The 21,868-nt window shown below is 36.5% G+C and overlaps 1 protein-coding gene across 3 annotated transcripts in view; it reads right to left on the bottom strand.

Annotated features, from left to right (window-relative positions):
- Positions 1–2,170: 2,170 nt before the first annotated feature.
- The window catches only part of tbc1d2 (TBC1 domain family, member 2), a 21,743-nt gene continuing 2,045 nt past the window's right edge, over positions 2,171–21,868 (bottom strand). For all 3 annotated transcript variants that reach the window (XM_083545669.1, XM_083545670.1, XM_083545668.1), the window contains exons 3-14: positions 20,454–20,601; positions 14,773–14,890; positions 14,459–14,580; positions 12,902–13,146; positions 12,359–12,751; positions 10,669–10,779; positions 9,138–9,310; positions 7,997–8,497; positions 7,050–7,170; positions 6,755–6,940; positions 3,524–3,645; positions 2,171–2,898 (exon numbers count right to left, since the gene is read on the bottom strand). In XM_083545669.1, the coding sequence (XP_083401795.1) occupies positions 2,697–2,898; positions 3,524–3,645; positions 6,755–6,940; positions 7,050–7,170; positions 7,997–8,497; positions 9,138–9,310; positions 10,669–10,779; positions 12,359–12,751; positions 12,902–13,146; positions 14,459–14,580; positions 14,773–14,890; positions 20,454–20,601 (2,442 nt within the window). In that variant the 3' untranslated portion in view covers positions 2,171–2,696. The remainder of the gene's footprint in view (positions 2,899–3,523; positions 3,646–6,754; positions 6,941–7,049; positions 7,171–7,996; positions 8,498–9,137; positions 9,311–10,668; positions 10,780–12,358; positions 12,752–12,901; positions 13,147–14,458; positions 14,581–14,772; positions 14,891–20,453; positions 20,602–21,868) is intronic.

Here is a 21,868-nt window from a genome sequence, read left to right as displayed (position 1 = left end):
TTTTCACCAGGTTTGCACACACTGCAGGAGGGATTTTGGCCCACTCCTCCACACAGATCTTCTCTAGATCAGTCAGGTTTCTGGCCTGTCGCTGAGAAACACGGAGTTTGAGCTCCCTCCAAAGATTCTCTATTGGGTTTAGGTCTGGAGACTGGCTAGGCCACGCCAGAACCTTGATATGCTTCTTACAGAGCCACTCCTTGGTTATCCTGGCTGTGTGCTTCGGGTCATTGTCATGTTGGAAGACCCAGCCTCGACCCATTTTCAACGCTCTAACTGAGGGAAGGAGGTTGTTCCCCAAAATCTCGCAATACATGGCCCTGGTCATCTTCTCCTTAATACAGTGCAGTCGCCCTGTCCCATGTGCAGAAAAACACCCCCAAAGCATGATGCTACCACCCCCATGCTTCACAGTAGGGATGGTGTTCTTGGGATGGTACTCATCATTCTTCTTCCTCCAAACATGTTTAGTGGAATTATGACCCAAAAGTTCTATTTTGGTCTCATCTGACCACATGACTTTCTCCCATGACTCCTCTGGATCATCCAAATGGTCATTGGCAAACTTAAGACGTGCCTAAACATGTGCTGGTTTAAGCAGGGGAACCTTCCGTGCCATGCATGATTTCAAACCATGACGTCTTAGTGTATTACCAAAAGTAACCTTGTAAACGGTGGTCCCAGCTCTTTTCAGGTCATTGACCAGCTCCTCCCGTGTAGTTCTGGGCTGATTTCTCACCTTCCTTAGGATCATTGAGACCCCACGAGGTGAGATCTTGCATGGAGCCCCAGTCCGAGGGAGATTGACAGTCATGTTTAGCTTCTTCCATTTTCTAATGATTGCTCCAACAGTGGACCTTTTTTCACCAAGCTGCTTGGCAATTTCCCTGTAGCCCTTTCCAGCCTTGTGGAGGTGTACAATTTTGTCTCTAGTGTCTTTGGACAGCTCTTTGGTCTTGGCCATGTTAGTAGTTGGATTCTTACTGATTGTATGGGGTGGACAGATGTCTTTATGCAACTAACGACCTCAAACAGGTGCATCTAATTTAGGATAATAAATGTAGTGGAGGTGGACATTTTAAAGGCAACAGGTCTTTGAGGGTCAGAATTCTAGCTGATAGACAGGTGTTCAAATACTTATTTGCAGCTGTATCATACAAATAAATAGTTAAAAAAATCATACATTGTTATTTCTGGATTTTTTTTTAGATTATGTCTCTCACAGTGGACATGCACCTACAATGACAATTTCAGACCCCTCCATGATTTCTAAGTGGGAGAACTTGCAAAATAGCAGGGTGTTCAAATACTTATTTTCCTCACTGTATATATATATATATATATATATATATATATATATATATATATATATATATATATATATATATATATATATATATATATATACTCACAGTACAGACCAAAAGTTTGGACACACCTTCTCATTCAAAGAGTTTTCTTTATTTTCATGACTATGAAAATTGTAGAGTCACACTGAAGGCATCAAAACTATGAATTAACACATGTGGAATTATATATTATATACATAACAAAAAAGTGTGAAACAACTGAAAATATGTCATATTGTAGGTTCTTCAAAGTAGCCACCTTTTGCTTTGATTACTGCTTTGCACACTCTTGGCATTCTCTTGATGCCTACTTTGAAGAACCTACAATATGACATATTTTCAGTTCACTTTTTTATGTATATAATTCCACGTGTTAATTCATAGTTTTGATGCCTTCAGTGTGAATCTACAATTTTCATAGTCATAAAAATAAAGAAAACTCTTTGAATGAGCAGGTGTGTCCAAACTTTTGGTCTGTACTGTATATATGTGTATATGTGTGTGTGTGTGTGTCATTAACCTACACCATGTATAGAATAACGGTATTATGTATGGTTTAAGTTTAGCACATTTTCTCAGAACTAAATGGCGAACTAACTAAAAGAAGGATGTGCCCCTTGTTCTTCTTTACTTTGATGATTTGCTTTGTTTTGTAAAAGCGTGAGGATCGATGTTTATCGCTGAGTGTCACTATTTATGTGAAAGATGAATAGAGGCAAAATAATAAAAAATGACTGAACTCAAATACTACCGAAAAAACAAAATCAAAACAAAAAACAGCAGGAAGTGGAGAACAATAATGATTCACAAAGCACAAAAAATTAACATATTTGCTTTATTATAAAATAACTCTTACAAATAAGTGCATCTGTATAAAAATTTTTTTTTTTTCATTTTTCACCATTTCATTTTGTTTTAATGAGCTAGCTGTACAACAAATGGTAGTGTAAATAAAGTGCTGTAACCTCTTAAATTGTTCAGTGCAGGAATATTTGGAGTTTATCATATTTGAATAATAGCACTTTAGAGACAAATCTATCCGTTAAATTAATAAGGAACTTTGTTTTATTTGTAAAAGCAGATTCATATTTAACAGAGTGAAAACACTCTATCAGACACTCCTGTTTTTTTTTTTCATACATGCATTTGTCAGAGCTATTGGCCTGGCATAAAGTGATGAAACATTTACTTATTCCAGATATCCTCATTATGTATTTGTGCATTATAGTGAGGATGATACATACACATACATACATACATATACACTGTCTAAGCGTTTGTTTTTTTGTTCAAGTGTTTTTGTACGGTTGTAGTGTATATTTTCTGTACAGTTAATTGTTTAAATGTCTATGCATCCTCATCATCCTCACTGGGAATGAGGTCAAGGACATTGTCTTTGCGTTGGTTGTTCTCCGAGCTGTACTCGTTCTGCAGTTTCTCCAGTTCATTGAGCTCAGCTTGCAGCCGCTGCATGTGCACAGCACGCCGGTTCTTCACATGCTTCATTCGGAACGGGTTCAAATCCAAGAAGGCGATGCTCATCAACTTCCTGTGAAGTGAACAGACAACAGAGCTAGAACTGTTAAAACTGTGGGCAGCATTTTTTTTGTTATTCTGGATGATAAATAACAAATCACAGATCGGGGATACTCTGTTCTACAACAATTTATTTTCCATCTGTGCACTGGTTTTCAGAAAAAAACAAACAAAAAAAACCCACGAAAAATGCTAAATGACATGCAGACAGATGCTTTCACAGCCCAAGCATTTTAATGACACATCAGCAGGACAACCTACAGCACGACTGACCTTAAAGTCATCACGGGTGATGCATATGTGGTGTGTGTTTGTCTCTAGGCTGTGTGCTTTGTGAATTATACATGCTGCAGTCTGTCTTCAGGGCAAAAATAGTAACACTGTCAAGTGCACTGATGCAAAGGGTTATATAGGACAGAAACACATCTCAGAATAACCCACGATTCAGAGGTCAGAAAGTGCATGTTTAAAGATCCTCTTTTTTTCAACCAAGACTTAGAGTAGAAACAGATACATATTAAGAACCTTATTATGGTAATTACCTTCCAGGATGCTGAAATTTAAGTTTTCCCTGGAAGATCTTTAAACTTGTGTATTTAAGATTGTATTAGGTATTTCTTACTGTTTGTATTCCTCACCTGCCGTCTGTGACTGTTTTGGTAAATAAGCGGAGGTACTGATAGATTTCCACACTGTCATGGATTTTTAAGATGTCGTTCTCTTTGTATTTGAAAATTGCAAGTGCATATCGAAATATAACCTGTAAACAAATAATCAGAGTTAGTCCTCAGTATAACGTACTGCACACTGTAATATCTAAGATTCTATGATTAGAGTAAGCATTCTTTACTTATATGATACAGTATACATGCAGTATTTCCACTTTAGGTCACAGGATTTTTTTATATAACACTAGTATAACTTTATTTGGTAGAAAAAAATGGAACATTATTATAGAACAACACAAATAAAATGATAAAAATACATATATTTTTTATATGTCTACAACTGTATTTACAAAGCATAACTGGGTTTGCTATGACTTCTCATATGGTGTTTTTTTCCCTGTCTGAAACAGATTTGAGCAGAAAATGAATTTGTTTTATAAAAGTCTCTCTCTCTCTTCCTCTCTCTCTCTCTCTCTCTCCCCCTCAAAAGTACTGTACTTTTAATTTTCCAGTAAAGGTTTGGCTCACACCTTGAAAGTGTGACATAGACACAGCTACAGATATTTTTTGTACGCTTGGAAAAGATAAGTAAAAAAAAACCATTGTATTAAAAAATATTTGTGGTTATCTTATGCTGTGGGTTAATATGAGAACACATAATGTAGTACCTATAGGGGAAGCCAATCATTTTAATGTGTATTGTGCCAATATATTTACATTTCATGAGTGTCTTATTTCGTTTTAAAAAAAAGAAAAATTTATATATATATATATATATATATATATATATATATATATATATATATATATATATGCCAGTGTAATATTAAGTTAATCTTTATAGCACATTTGGTTCATGACTCTTTCTAGTCATTCTTTCCAAGGGTATCAAAACTTTTGATGCTTTATATATATATATATATATATATATATATATATATATATATATATATATATAGAGCATATACAGTGAGGAAAATAAGTATTTGAACACCCTGCTTTTTTGCAAGTTCTCCGACGTAGAAATCATGGAGGGGTCTGAAATTGTCATCGTAGGTGCATGTCCACTGTGAGAGACATAATCTAAAAAAAAAAAAATCCAGAAATCACAATATATGATTTTTAAACTATTTATTTGTATGATACAGCTGCAAATAAGTATTTAAACACCTGTCTATCAGCTAGAATTCTGACCCTCAAAGACCTGTTAGTCCGCCTTTAAAATGTCCACCTCCACTACATTTATTATCCTAAATTAGATGCACCTGTTTGATGTCGTTAGCTGCATAAAGACACCTGTCCATCCCATACAATCAGTAAGAATCCAACTACTAACATGGCCAAGACCAAAGAGCTGTCCAAAGACACTAGAGACAAAATTGTACACCTCCACAAGGCTGGAAAGGGCTACGGGGAAATTGCCAAGCAGCTTGGTGAAAAAAGGTCCACTGTTGGAACAATCTTTAGAAAATGGAAGAAGCTAAACATGACTGTCAATCTCCCTCGGACTGGGGCTCCATGCAAGATCTCACCTCGTGGGGTCTCAATGATCCTAAGGAAGGTGAGAAATCAGCCCAGAACTACACGGGAGGAGCTGGTCAATGACCTGAAAAGAGCTGGGACCACCGTTTCCAAGGTTACTGTTGGTAATACACTAAGACGTCATGGTTTGAAATCATGCATGGCATGAAAGGTTCCCCTGCTTAAACCAGCACATGTCCAGGCACGTCTTAAATTTGCCATTGACCATTTGGATGATCCAGAGGAGTCATGGGAGAAAGTCATGTGGTCAGATGAGACCAAAATAGAACTTTTGGGTCATAATTCCACTAAACGTGTTTGGAGGAAGAAGAATGATGAGTACCATCCCAAGAACACCATCCCTACTGTGAAGCATGGGGGTGGTAGCATCATGCTTTGGGGGTGTTTTTCTGCACATGGGACAGGGCGACTGCACTGTATTAAGGAGAGAATGACCGGGGCCATGTATTGCGAGATTTTGGGGAACAACCTCCTTCCCTCAGTTAGAGCATTGAAGATGGGTCGAGGCTGGGTCTTCCAACATGACAATGACCCGAAGCACACAGCCAGGATAACCAAGGAGTGGCTCTGTAAGAAGCATATCAAGGTTCTGGCGTGGCCTAGCCAGTCTCCAGACCTAAACCCAATAGAGAATCTTTGGAGGAAACTCAAACTCTGTGTTTCTCAGCGACAGGCCAGAAACCTGACTGATCTAGAGAAGATCTGTGTGGAGGAGTGGGCCAAAATCCCTCCTGCAGTGTGTGCAAACCTGGTGAAAAACTACAGGAAACGTTTGACCTCTGTAATTGCAAACAATGGCTACTGTACCAAATATTAACATTGACTTTCTCAGGTGTTCAAATACTTATTTGCAGCTGTATCATACAAATAAATAGTTAAAAAATCATACATTGTGATTTCTGGATTATTTTTTTAGATTATATCTCTCACAGTGGACATGCACCTACAATGACAATTCCAGACCCCTCCATGATTTCTAAGTGGGAGAACTTGCAAAATAGCAGGGTGTTCAAATACTTATTTTCCTCACTGTATATATATATATATATATATATATATATATATATATATATATATATATATATATATATATATATATATATATACAGAGCATATATTTACTGTATATTTTTGCTGAATTTAAATAAATACAATTCCGAATAATCTCCAATTATTGAATGTGTTTCTTAACATAATTGATTTTTACATCACTGTCTTAGCCTCTCACATCTAATGGTATTAACTTAAAATGTAACTACTTTGAAGAAAGTAATTTATGTATTCTGATGACCTACATGTTATTTTTCTGTTAACAATAGAAACAATGTGTCACATTTACTAGTGCGGCAACACATTAATCATATTGTAAAGTCCTTTTTTTAAATATTCAGTGCTATTCAGTTTTTTATATTAGATTTATGGATTATTTGCATTTATGAAACTGACATTTTAATTCCAATATACTCCAAAGTCTTTATTTTTGGTTGTATTAAGTATGGAAATAAATTATTATATTAAAGACTAAGGCTTGTTTGCATAAATAAACAGTAATAATGTCAGTAATTACTTGCTAAAGCTCTAACATTTTCTCTTTTAGAAACTGATAGCTACCTTTAACATTACTGTATATCCTTATAAATGAGTCAAGCTGTGGTATACCTTAGTGCCTTCATAAAGGAAAGCATCCCAGACTTTAAGCAGAATGTCACTGGGCAAACTCTCCACAAACAACACCAGGAACCAGTTAAATGTGACGAGGGAAACGTCGACACCGTGTTCCTCCAAATGAGCCAACAACCGTGGCAACTTCTCGGCCATAAAGTCCTTAAACACACGCTGGTCTGCCTGCATTGTGACATGTAAAAAAATAAATTACTTTGTGAGCTGACCTACTGTTTGTAACCCTCAGTAAGCATGAGAGGACTGTTTTTTTCCCCCTGTTATATGCTGGTACCTGAGAGCCCAGAAGTGTTTTGGTGTAGTAGTCCTTAGGCATGAGGAACTGTACTATGGCCACAAGACACCAGAAAGCCTCCTCCTCGCTCTGCAGCACCAGCAAGGCAATAGCAGCCAGTCTGAAGACAAGTTATCACAAACACATTTTGTATAGTTGTATGTTCGAGATGAATGCTAATTCACAGAGTGACCACTAGATGTCAGGATTTTCTTTCCTTTATTTTATTATAAAAGGCCTGCATTGTGTGTGTGTGTGTGTGTGTGTGTGTGTGTTTGTTGGCTACTACAAAGCAGTAGTGAGCTGCTGCAATTTACTCAAAAACTACTTAAACATCTTTGTCAGCCTGAGTAAGATGCGGTAAAATAGGTGTGATGGTAAAGGACTAAAAAAATATATACATAATAATATTATTGTTTCTTAGCACCTCCACCCTGAATTTCCATCCCACATCTCAAATCATTGATCCATGCATTGTATTTATGGTTTAAAAACTAGTTACCTTCCTAATTTATAAACTTGTGGTTAGATTAAAATGACATTATTTATGCTTGTTTATAATAAACTTTAGATTAGGAAATGAACAACTTCTTTGCGTGACTTGCACAAAACTACACTTTTGTGTGAGTGCTTTCAAGTCAAGTCAATCAAGTCAAGTTTATTTCTATAGCGCTTTTCACAACAGACATTGTTTTAAATCAGCTTTCCAGGATTTGTCAATAATGTGCATAACATTGAAATAACTACAACGGTAGTAGTTTTTGGTGAGCCTTAAAGTGGTTAATAGCAAACATTTCAGAAAAATTAATTTAAGGGGTGTACCTAATTGCCTGTCAATTGTTTGTTTTAGACTTTGAAAACATCTAGATTCAGCAAAATATATTTAAAATTCCAATAGATTTGTGTTGCTCAGAGAGCGTTGTGTTTAGTAAAGACTTTGCGCGTACCTGTTGAGTCCCTGGCAGTAGCCGACAGCTGGGTTTTGCCAGGAGAATGCCAGCAGGACTCTTTGAAGCTGCTGCACCATTGGACTGGATGGTGATGAGAAGCACTGGTTGGTGGTGAGTGTGCGGTGCAGGTCCAGCTGGATCTGCCTGGCTGCCGGATGTGGTGTGGCCTTGCTCTTTTCACACAGCTTCTGGAAAAGGTCAGGGTGGCGCTGGCGCAGTGTGTGGGTCCTGGCCCGAACCATCCAGCACCACACAGACGCTCTGTACTGACGCGGGATTCCTGCTCGCACCAGATTCTTCAACTCCTCACTCGAGGAGAGATCATCAGGAGAACGACCTCCTAAGAACTGAGTCCACCGAGCCAGAAGTGATCGGTCTCCAGTCTCCTGCTGGAGCAGATTGTGAGAGCGGATCTCCAGAGCTTGGATTTTAGCCAGCAGCTTCATGTCCTCCACTTCATAGTCAGGGATGATCTTAAAGCCGTATTCGTCATAGTCCCTAAGGAACGGAACCATGTGTTTGTCAGGATGTATGTTTTTGTTTTTTTGCTAGTTTTAAATAATCCTAAATAGTATGTGTTTGTATTAAAACTTACAATTTAGGGTTTGACATATGGTTTACATTTGGATTTATATATTAAGCAATTCAAAGTATCAGGCAACAAGTTTTTACAAAAATAAATAATTAAATAAATTCATATACAGTGACGTTTATAGCATTTGGCAGATACCCTTATCAAGACTGACTTACTTCTTAAGTGCCTTATCTTATTCAACAATACAACTGAGCAGCTATGATATTAAGGGCCTTGTCCAGGGTGTGGCTGGGAACTCATGACCTTCGGAACCAAAGTCCAGTGCCTTTACCTGAACCTTAATGCCTTAAGCTAACACCTCCCAAACAGCTGTCAATATCAAATGACATCGTTCATTTATTTGACCAAATTTTAGAATGGCACAACATTTTATCACCATAAGGAAATAATATAATAAGAAAAAAAAAATCCAGGCTTCTGTAATATCATAATGGGCAGGTTTGCGATAATAATGACCATAAAAATTTAATTCTGTAGTATTATTACACATACATAAGAAAAAGAACTGCAGATATTTAAGCAATTAAAAGTCTTTGCTTTTACCTGAAGCTGTCAAATCTGATGGCATCTCTCTGATCAGCCTGTAGTGCCTCATCTATTAAGTTCTTTATAACAACTCTTTGCTCTGCAGGCAGTTCCTTACTCTCTTGGAGTTTTCTCAGGACCACCAGGTACCGGCTTTCCATCTGACAGTTGTTGGCTTCCAGATATGCACACTGATACACAAGCACACATACACGCATTTATATAAATCGTATATCGACGACAGGCAAAGCTATCGCCAAAAGCTGATTTCAAGGCGATATTTGGCTCATTTCGCATTAATGTATTAAATGTTTACATTTCATTATTAAATAAAAATATTAGCATTATTAATATTAATAATAATAATAATAAATAATCTACAATTAATTTGCTATTAAACATTTCATTATTTTCTGTAGTATATTAGGATGAGTCTAGGCTTTATTAGGATATTTCTAGAGAAACTAATAAATTAAGATTTGTTATCACTGTTATCAGCATAGTTTGAGGTAGATTAAGCTCTCGTAGTCTCAGCCAGATGTGAGAAAATGCTCCGTTGTTTGAATGACAGATGCTAAAAGCATGTTCAGTTCTTGCCTTATACTTTTGAAGTGAATAATTTAGAGAAACATTCAGGTTATGGCCAAAACAGTTTAGCCATGGCCATTTGAGCCCTCGTATCATCTCAACAATTGGCTCCGTTGTCAATTGTGACGCAATTATGCGCGGCCTCTGTCAGCACCTCGGCCAGAACATCCGCTCGTATTGTTTGACAAACATCTGTAGTAGTTCTCTAAAATCTTCTTTTTTAACGGTATAAAAGGAAACCATCTCCTTCGCGTTATAATTAGAAACAGCTGCCGTGCAAAAATTCAGAAGATGGATAGCTGACTTAAACCTCTGTCGACCGCCAATGAAGCTTCTTTTGGTACTGGTTTAGCAGCCTCAGCAGGGTGGTGAGTATTAACGAACAGGTTCGTCGTTTGAGACTCTCTTACTGACAACTTTGTTGCAAAATTTGCAGATTGCTTATGTAATGTACTCCGGCTCAGCTTTCGCATCTGGTTCAAGACCAAAAAATTGCCAAATCGGCGACGTGACGTTTTTCTTGTTAACCAACTCCATATTTATTTGCAGAATTATGGACAAGGAGTCAAATTTCCGTTGTGTAATTTTTCCCGAGCTAAACATTTATGTAAATTAATTAGATAAATAAATAAGTAAAATATCTAGACTGGTAAATAAATCATTTAAAAAGATATTGTATACATTCAGGAAATGTTTAATATATAAGTAAATGAGTAAACTATTGCACTGCACCCCCCCCCCCATAGTAACGTGTATCGGCGATCACAAAGGCAGAAGATATGGCGCTCTGAAAATTAAGTATATCGTCCAACACTGAAGTGTATAACATCGATGAATGTCAGGAGACAAATTCTACACAGATTTACTAGGTTAAAAAATAATGCAACTACAATATAGAGTATGCAATTGCAATTATAAAACAGTTGAGATGTTGAAACAAGTGACAGTGGTGTGTTCTTACCTTCACCATGAGAGATTTCTCCTGTTCTGAGCTGTTCTGCCACAGTCTGGTCAGCTGGTAGATTTCAGAGTTCAGGAACTTGTTCTGGGTTTTGTAAGCTTCCATGTCATCCTGAAACACAACAGAAACAAACTATATTTACATTCGAATTCATACAGTTTGGCAGACACCCTTATATATTATCCAGAGCAACTTAAATTATTTCATTCACACAACTGAGCAATTGAGGGATAAGAGCCTTGATCAAGAGCCCAGAAGTGACGGCTTGGTGGTGCTGGGATTTATACTTACTACCTTTCAATTCAAAGTCATCTAATACATATAACCACAAGTTTTAAACGAAGAATTATACATATAACCATAGCAGATTCTCACCAACAGACACATGCCTGGGAATTTGCTTAACTGAAGTAATCAGGTTCTAAGTACCAAAAAGAATGTTATTTTGTCTAATAATTGATTAGTGTCATGCTAAAAATCTGGAAATTACAAAAAGGTGCAGTATTCGTATGAAACTAAAGGAAGACAGAATAAGATGAAATTGTTCATGAACATGTTTAGGCAGTTGCACAATCAGGGTGACATTTTAAAACATTCAAAACATGCAGCTTTCAAAATTCCCTCCTTAAACTTTATGCTTTTTCCCTATTTGTTTTCTTTGTTTATTAATAGGATCTGCTGTTTACTAACATGGTTTCAACAAATTATTGAATAGACAGTCTGTCTAGCAATTGGGGTAAAACACAGATTATTCAATTTATACATAGTATTTTACAACTAGTAATATTCATAACAATTAACCTTGATATAATCGTCAATATGTATGATAAATTTATTTATTTGATCTTGCCTACTTCTAATTTGTAATTTATATTATATGTATGTCTGCCATTAAATGTACAGTACTTTGCTCTATTGGTCCAACTTTTTCTAAAACCTTTGCCTTGAAGGTTCTATATTTTGTCTCTATATTTATTCTCTTGTGTGTGTGTGTGTGTGTGTGTGTGTGTGTGTGTTTGTGTGTGTGTGTGTGTGTGTGTTTGGACTAAGCAGACCTGCAACAGCCCAAAGAAAATGTGGAAAATAGTACATAGTGGTGACAAAAGGTCTTTTTTTACATACTATATACAATCACTGATTTTTATATCTATTCAATTTCTGCTTCATCAGATATCTTCATTTAAATATTTGAAATTAACATACAAAACAAACCAATGCATTACATGAGACAGGATGCATTCTAATTAGAAGGTTCCTCCAATAGCACACTATATTCACATATTATTAATACAGTAAAGTGTGATTTGGGGTGATACACACAGGTATTTTATGTGGGGTCAGATATGTTTTTAGGGTAGTTTTTATTGCGTTATTAATGTCATTTTAAAACTTACTATGCCTCTGTAAAAGAGTAGTTTGAATAATATGGAATGCACACTACAGTGCTTCTCGGAAATTTTCTTTCACCATTGTTTAATGGTAGAAACAGGCGAGTTGGCCTCTATAACAGAAGTTTTCCTCAATTTAGATTGCCACCTCAATTGGATTTAATGTAACCACCACAATGTATAATGTCTGGCTATGTCTCTGCCTCACTAATGAAACATTGTAACTATATAATACTTGTATATATTTATGCTGACATTTATAACTTCATAAGTTGCATCTTCACTAATCAGCATCAGCCCACCTTAAGGTTGTCCATCTCCTGTACAAGCTGCCTCAGACCCTCTGCACTGATGCGCTCAAAAGACAAGGCACGCTTTGGGTCAGCCATGCAAGTTGACACTTGCTCAGATAGTTTGACAATGACTTCCTGCTTGGCATGGTTCTTCTCCATGAGCAGCTTCAAACTGTCCTGTAGCTCTTTCACATGCGCGTCCCTCTCCTCCAAGCTTCTCTTCAGTGCCTCATTCTCATGTCGCAGCTGCTCCAAGCGCTCGCGCAAGTCCGCTGTGCAGCGCGCATCATGACGCAGAAGCTCCAGACGCTCCTGTTCGTTCTCAGCTGCCAGGTACTGAGCACACGCACGCTTCTCCAGCTGAGCCGCTTCCAGGGCTTTGTGCAGCAGCCACACTAATTCCTAGCAACATATATATACAGAACTGTATCAAGTTTAGGTTCAAGAGTGTGTGGTGATGTGGTAGCAGTATACAAGGACAGAGATATAAGTACAGAATGACCAGTCATCACGTGTTTAAAAATCCTATCTGTTATTATTAGTAATCCCAACCTTCTGGGCTTGGACCTCCATGGCCAGTGTGAGATTTTCCTGTTTGAAATGTGAAAGGCGCTCAATGGTGTTTGCCTCTTTGCGGTCGAATGGAAACGTGGCAGAGTTTGCCTTCTTATATTTCCCATTTGGTAGCATTAGAGATAAACCACGGGCCGGTAGATTTTCACAAGGTCTCTCACACTCCAAATCAGGAGGCAGAACTGAGCTTGGAGATGGTGTCTGGACAAAGGAGTCTTCAGAATCTGTGAAAAAAAGTAAGATGTACTTAGATATACTCAGGATAATGCACTGCAAATATTATAGCTTTAAAAATATATACAGTATAAACACATTCATATACAATATTATGTACAGTATTTTACAAAAGTAAGTACACCCCTCACATTTCAGCAACTATTTTAGTACATCTTCTCAAGTGACAATACTATAGAAATGAAACTTGGATATATTTTAAAGGAGTCAATGTGCAGCTTGTATAGCAGTATAGATTTACTGTACTCTGAAAATAACTCAATATACAGTCATTATGGTCAAAACAGCTGGTAACCAAAGTGAGTACACCTTAAGTGATTACAGATATACACTGTTTAACCAGACACATGTCCTATTCATCATGTTCATGTTTTTGTCAGCTTGACAGGACCATGCAAATTTGTGTATCTTGTATTTGCGCAGTTAAAATTTGGTGTTTTGAGTTAAATTCTCTCATACTGACCACTAGATGTTCAACATGGAACATCATGGCAAAGAACTCTTTGAGGATTTGAGAATTAGAATTGTTTCTCTCCACAAACATGCCTATACTATAAGACGATCGCTAATACCCTGAAACTGAGTTACAGTACAGTGGCCAGGGTCATACAGAGGTTTTCCAAAGACTGGTGCCACTCGAAACAGACCTCACAAGGGTCGATCAAAGAAGTTGAGTCCTCGTGCTGATTGTCAGGTGCAGAAGCTGGCTTCAAAAAATAGATGCATGAGTACTGCAGCATTGCTTTAGAGGTTGCAGAAGCAGAAGGTCCGTTTGTCAGTGCTCAGACTATATGCCACACACTGCAACAAGTCGGTTTGCTGGCCGTCATCCCAGAAGTAAGCTGCTTCTGAAGCTGACTCAAAGAAAGCCTGCAAACAGTTTGCTAAAGACAACCTGTCCAAGAACATGAATTACAGGAGCCATCTCCTGTGGTCTGATGAGACTAAGACAAACTTGTTTGACTCAGATGGTGTCCAGCATGTGTGGCGACACCCTGGTGAGGAGTACGAAGAACATTGTGTCTGGCCACTATTGACCCACTATTTACACTTTGAACACAGTTTGACATGTTTACTTTTGTTGCCAGTTATTTAAAGAATAATGGCTAAATGGTGAGTTATTTTTAGAGGACAGTAAATCTGTACTGCTATACAAACTGAACACTGGCAACTCTAAAATATTTATAATTTTCATTTCTATAGTATTGTCCCTTAAAAACATATAACAAAATGGTTGCTGAAATGTGAGTGGGGTACTCACTTTTATATACACATAATATTGTATATGAGGAAGATGCTTACTTGGACTCTGGGAGAAATTAGTTTTGGGAGTATCAGCCTGGGTGGCTGAGGATTCCACCCAAAATACACTACGGCCCACTTCTGCAGATGGCCGACGAAGGAGAAAACTGTGTACTGAGTTTCTGTAACACACACACACACACACACACACACACACACACACACACACACACACACACACACACACACACACACACACACACACACACACACACCTATTATTACACACTATACTTTAAACTAATAGAAATGTAAAATTGTAATAAGGAAATTGTAATAGTTTCTGAAACTGCCTCCAGAAGACCTGCACTTACTGTATCTCTATAAGTGGGTGTTTAATTGACACATTGAGTGGGTTGGTTTGAACAGGAACATTGGCAGCTTCCACTCCAACTAGACCCGATGGGATCTTAACCACAGGCAGGAAGTTCGCTATACAGGAAAACAAGACCAAACACAGCTGAATCAGCCCCTGACTGTGATTATGCAACATGGAACAGACTGCCTGAACTAGAAACAAAACAGATCAAACATATTAAGCACAATATGGAACTATACTTCAAGTGAATAAAACCCTTGCTAGGTAAATTTTTTCTTTCTTTTAATGAATAGTTGTGACCACAACAGGATAGAATTTGTTTTAATCCCATTAAACTATGTAGAGCATATAAGGTAGAGGAAGGAAATGCGTAACATGGCAGCACATTGTGAAATAGTCAGTGCAACCACAAAATGTTCCATTCAATTTATATGCTGTAGCGGACTGGAATGTATTGTAGGGCGAGGTGCTGTCAAATCAAAACATGTCTAAAACAATCTGCAGGTGAGTCACTGTGAACAGCTCTGACTCAGGAAACACACCAAACTGCTTCAGATTGAGACTGGAGTCTTTCATTTCTACAACAAAATGATTTTCACACAAATAAACAGTTTGAGAATTAATAGCCTTTTTTTTTTTTTACCAAAGAATGTCCAAAGTTATTTCTCCTCCAGCTGATCTGACAAAAATGCCACAGAGAATTTAAATCACAAATTAAATTAATGTAATCTTATAAAATGTCATCACATGTTTTACTAGCAGATGCTCTATACCGGCGGTCTCAAATCTTTTGTGCTATAGATGAGTTTCATGGTTTTATGGAGTCCATGGTCTGTGTGTGTATTGTCACAAGCAATTACATGCATATGGCCCGGTGGTTAGGGACCCCTGCTCTACACAACCTAATATTAATAAAAGATAGATTAAAGAACATGTTATAATTAAGAAAAATCTTTATAACCCTAGATTCAATGATATGGTGATATTTTCTGTAAAGAGACCTTTATGGGCAATATGTCCGGTATCAGTGCTATGTTATTTTTCCTATAAAATTACACCCTGTAGTTTATTTTTAATTCCTTTTCTTAATATTAAATATTACTATATGCAAAGATTTACTGTATATAAACATGTGGTCAAAATGTAAAAAAAAAACAAAAATAAACATTCAAAGGTCTAAGTGCAATAAATTAGTCAAACAATAGTTTGAGCTCAAAATAACTTACAAAAAACTTTCAATGATCTGCAGTTATGTTATTACACAATACATAATTGCAGCGTTGTTACATTTGGCAAAGTTTCTCTGGCAGGCCACCTGTTCTAGACATTTGTTTCTTAACTTCCTTTAATAGTCACCAGCATGTGAGTCTGCATCCTGCAGCTGTGCACCTATACAAGTCAACTCAAGATGATAAGTATTGAAATTTACAATAGGTCCAACTTCTTATTCATTTTATTATGTGTGCTATTATCTATCTGTATGTGAATGGGCATGCGTAGAGTTAAAATTGAAGTTAGTCTAGGTCACAGCCCAGAGATTGTAGATTATAACAATAGATGCCTACAAGGCATGTAAATCATTAGTTATCATTTAGCTGGTATGCCGCATTGCTGTATACAGGAAATAGATGCAATTTGCAACCACTGCAGAAAAAAGCATTGAAGCAGCGCTACAATCTCTATATCACACCCACACACCTACATTCACAACAACTTCATCAACTCCAATTTAAATCATACAGAAAAAAGCAGTAGCTTATCTGGTTTAGACTCTTTCTGTTGAAAGACAGAGACATATGTTTATAGGATTGGTAAGCAAGGCACTATATTTAGTCAAAGAATACATGACTGCTTCATTATGCAGGTACAGTCTAGCAAAAATAAGGTTAATGAATGCAAAGGTTAAAGTGATAAAGTTGGCATGGAACCAGTAAATGCTAAAAAGTCTGGTTTTTTTTGTTTCAGCAGGGCAAATCCTGTTCAAGTGTTTGTTTGACTGTTGCTTGAATTCGAAAGAAGGAAAATATGGTTCTGATTTAAAAATGAAAACTGGAAAGAAATAACAATAAAGCACACTAAACAGTAAACAAGATAAGAGTGGTTTTATCTTTTAAAATGGCAATAATCATCTACGCTTCACTGTTGTACAGTAATATGAGGAAATAATCTAGAAGCTTGTTGGTTAAGACTTTGATTATAAAACTTTGTTTTCAAATCCCAGCTACAAAGCTTACCCCTTCTGAATCTTTATGCAAGACCTTAACCCTTAAAGATCTTAAACCTTTAACTGCTTAGTTGTACCCTTAGTTTAAAATTAGTCTTGTTTTAATAAAAACGTGAATGTAAAACATGTACTTTATACCTCAGTCACAATAAACATTTAAGCTAAGAAGATGTCCTTACAAAAGTAGTACACAGCCCAGATCATTCTGAAACAAGAAAATCTAAACTGTGAGCAGCACCTGAGATTTGTACAACAATTTGTAAACTATTTTAATCCACACACTATTATGCAACAGATTGAAACTGATCTTTTTCTTATGAGATTATTGAGTAAGCGGAGCTTAGAACTTGTTATGACTATTATTGTTCCATAGAACAATTGGCAAATAATATTACAATCACAATGACAAGCTCTTTATATAACATTTTGCAATCATGAAGCATATGGAAGTTACTGTTTCACAGTTCTGGGCAAAAAATGGCGACAAATTAGCAAAAACTAAGCTTTCAAAGTTTTTAAAAACAATTAATTGGTCTAAATATTTGCATTTGAGCTTTTGTGGCACCATTATTTTATGTACTTAAGATGCAGTGACCTTTTAGGGAAAAGCTAGAAGCAGGAAAATTCAAACAGTCATGATAAATATTAAATTATTAAATAATAAAAGATTAAATAGTCATTTTATGGTGTGTCCTTAACTCAAGGTCCTGATAACAAGCCCATAAATGGAACCAGGATTGATGAAGCAGAGAGAGAGAGAGAGAGAGAGAGAGAGAGAGAGAGAGAGAGAGAGAGAGAGAGCGAGAGAGAGAGAGAGAGAGAGAGAGAGAGAGAGAGAGAGAGAGAGAGAGAGAGAGAGAGGCATTTCACATATGGAGGGTAAATACCATTTTACTAAAGTAAGATTTAAACCTCTACACTACAACCACAACTGTGCACCTACATCATCTGGAGCAGTTCAGAATCCATATTTGTCTAATAAACTTTCTTTCTTTCGGCTTCTTCCGTTAGGGGTCGCCACAGCGGACCATCCGCATGTTTGATTTGGCACATGTTTTTACGCTGGATAAAACCCTAATGGCTGGGGTTGATTCTAATAACATGACAAAAACATAAACATGTAAATAAAATACAACCTACTCACCAGAGATGCAGTCTTATAATTTGCACAAAGCTCCTCAGAAGCTGTAAGTGGTAATCAGTGGTACCGCTCGTATTCACTGGTCTGGAAGTGGTGAACAAACCCTTTCCTGGGATGAGGCAAGCTAGCTAGCTTCGGAGTTGGCCAACCTCTCCTCACAATGACTAGCTTTTCTTGAAAATGTATTTTTAAGTATGTCCACGACCAAATAAATTTCTCTTCCTCCGAAGGCATAAAAAAAGTCTATCTCAGATGTATTAATATGTGCAGAGCTACAGACGTGTTTTGCCAGTTGAACTTGGCTGTAACAGTTTCCCTCTGACCAACCAATCAGAGGACGGAAAAATGCGGACGCTATTCTGGGCCAGCTAGCTGCCCTGTGACCCATTCATAATATTCGCTATTGTAAAAAGGCCAGCAGTACAGACTTTGCAGGCCCTGGTCAGATTAGATTGACATGGCAGCAAAAGAAACACTACTAAATGAAGAAAATAAACTATTGTAAATAAATTAATACAATTGCATGAAAGAAAATATTAGAATTTAGGTGTAAATGTAGGTCAGTGCTAACTTGATCAGATTCATTGTTGGATTGAAGGTCATGTGTAGTTATAGGAGTTTACCCAAGCCTATGTGATTTTTAGCTAGTATTTGCCTTACATTTGGTGGAACTTTTTACTGGAACTGGAAGTCAATTGCCATGAAGCACAAAATTCCCCCAAGATCTCCACACCCTTCTCCTGTCCTTATCAAGATTACAGATCAGGAAATCTGAGATTAAAATATTGTAACTGTTCCAAATAACTAACAACAGACATCTGAAACTCTGTGTTGAAGTGATAAAGAAGCTAGTCAAGTTATAACAGAAGAAATAAGTATAGAGAAAGTTTTGTGGATTGTGCAAACACTAGTCATGTGTAAATGGTCAGTGGTCAGGTCTGTAAAGGGGTTTTCTGATGTTTCCTGTGAACACTTTCCCAGATGTCTTTGATGCATGCTACCATTAACATATTTTTTCCTGTCTTGCTCTAAGTGTTTCATAATTATGCTTGATTACCCAATGCCAGAGTTAAGAAGTCAAGAATGACCTCTTACTGTGTGTGTGTACGTATATTTCATTATGGGCCATAATTGTAAACAATTGAAAATTGTAAATAATTGTAAACATTTCCAGTTATTATATCATAGTATGGTACAGGCCTTGAAATGCCATAAACATGCTATAAATGTAGACTAATTACTAGTTGAGATTATGATGCATTACAATTTCCCCTTTAATGGAACTTAGAGGCCCAAATCTGTTTCATCTTTACAATTCCACAAGTTGATGAAGACATGTTATGGTTAGTGTAGAAGAACTCTAATCTCCTTTACAAAACCCTGAACTCAACTCCACTGAACACCTTCGGGACAAACTGTAACCCATACTGTACATTGGGCTTTCTTATCTGATATCAATGCCTGACCTCACTTCTGCCCACAGCCATGCTCCAAAATCTAGTGCAAAGCCTTCCCAGAATAGTGTAGGTATTACAGCAGCAAAGGGGGGCCAAATCTAGAATGGGATTCTCGAAAATTGCATATACTGTAGGTCTATTGGTTACTTTAGGCCATAAAGTAAATATTGGTTAGCACAAAAATGATCAATTCCTTTCCATCATCTACCATAAAGGGTATGACGATGAGGAGTTCATATACCATGGCATGTGTTTATCTGATTTTAAAGCTCTCTACCATTTCTTGTGAAACTGCATTGGTTTTGAAAAACCCTCTCCTTTATTAACTCAATACAGGATGCTGCATTTTATTTTTCAATCCGATACAATCCTGTATTATAAGTGACTGGTGGCAACCCTGTACAGCACTTAGCAGCCAAACAAATCGAGCAAAGAAAACACTATGTAGAAATCACCCTTAGCTAATAAGGTTAAGACTGACTGACTGTTTTTATTGGTGTGTGTTGCCTCTTAAACATCTTGTACTTTACAAGAACAAAGTTGTGGTTAAAAGGTCAATTCAAATATATAAATGCAAATTGGTATTCTTAAAAGACAGAGGTGTTAAAGTATATCAAAAGTTCAAACAACTCTATTTCCCTATCTTTTTTTGTTTTTTATGCCAGAATTTCACCATAGTCGTATTAAATGGGTTTCCCCAACCCTGCTATATTGCAGCCATCTACATTTTCACTATTGCTCTGCTTATCTATCACATGAAAAACAGTCTCATATCCCTGATAAAAAAATCCCAATTACAAAATACAAAATTTGCGTCATGTGATGTCTTATGAGAAAAAGTTGCTTTCTCTTACCAGGGCAGGTGTCTAAATATTGCCGACCATTTTGTGTGTGTTGCTCTGGCATTGGCAATGAGGAGTCTGAGCATAGCAGTTCTCTGTGCTGCCAACGTCTCAGCTGCAGCTGCTGGAGCCAGTACATCTTAGCATCTCTGTTTGCTGCCTAAAACCAATATATGAGATTGTAACGTAATGTATATCTTTGCCACGTGATACAGAAAAATCTTTTAAAGTATTACTTGACTATTACTCTTGACTAAAACCCATTGTTTTACATAACGTGTTATAGTCAGATAGTCATGAAGAATGCAAAAGAGAATGTCAAATATATTGGTAATATTATAGGCTGCTTTAGGTGTGGCATATAACCTGAGCATCACTATTTCACTATACCATTAATTAAGAAAACATAAGTGAACTTTCTTGTTTCCTGCATATCTCCCAAACAGTTTAGAAAATAACTGAGCCAGTGATCACACAGGAGGTCTCAGCACTGCATTCCTGCTAATGTTCTGATCAGTGATTTGTTCATTAAATCTTTTAAAGCTTAATATTTGCTCTTTTGAGCTTTTTTTTGTATATAATAAAGGCTATGACACTTATAGGCATAACATAGGCTTATAACACATCTAGGCTTACAGTACATAATATAGCTTTATGACACAATATAATTTGTATTACTAATTGTAATACGGTGTGAAGTCAAAAGGAGTGTAAGATGTGTAAGATTTGTTTTGAGAAATGAAGACATTTCTCAATATTATGCTTAATAATCTATCTAAGTGTAGCGTTAGCATGATTTATTGCTTAGCAGCAACATATAACAAAACAGACATGAATCTAAGGGCAACCATTTTCATCATTCCAAACATGACAAATAAAACATTATAAATCAGTAAATCAGTGCCCCTAAAATGGTACTAAAGAGAGATATATTTTTTATTTTACAAGGTACACACAGTACTTTTAAAGATACTCCCTGAGAGTCATTCATTAAATACGGACTAAAACAAATCAACTTTGCTGTCTTAGGTAAATAAACAATGTTTGAACAGTTTTATTCCTTAAATCACAGCAATTTATCAATAATTTCGATTGTTTATGTATTAATGAATGTCATTATACTTTTTCAAATCAGTTTAATGCTAAATAAAATATTTTGGTTCAAGCATGCAACACATTATGTTATCAAATGTAACAACTAAGCATCTCTCTATACTTAATAAGATAATAAAACAGTCACAGGATATCATGTTATTGACAAACTGAAACGTACAAAGTTTGTCCTGAATACGTTCTGTGATGAAAAGCTTTTGGACTACTGATAATGGCAAAGTATATATATATATATATATATATATATATATATATATATATATATATATATATATATATATATATATATATATATGAAATAAGTATCTCCTTAA

Source organism: Silurus aristotelis, assembly GCF_946808225.1.
Source record: "Silurus aristotelis genome assembly, chromosome: 7".
Classification (NCBI taxonomy): Eukaryota; Metazoa; Chordata; class Actinopteri; order Siluriformes; family Siluridae; genus Silurus; species Silurus aristotelis.
The sequence above is the reverse complement of the archived record's forward strand: the minus strand, read 5'-3'. Positions and strand labels throughout refer to the sequence as shown.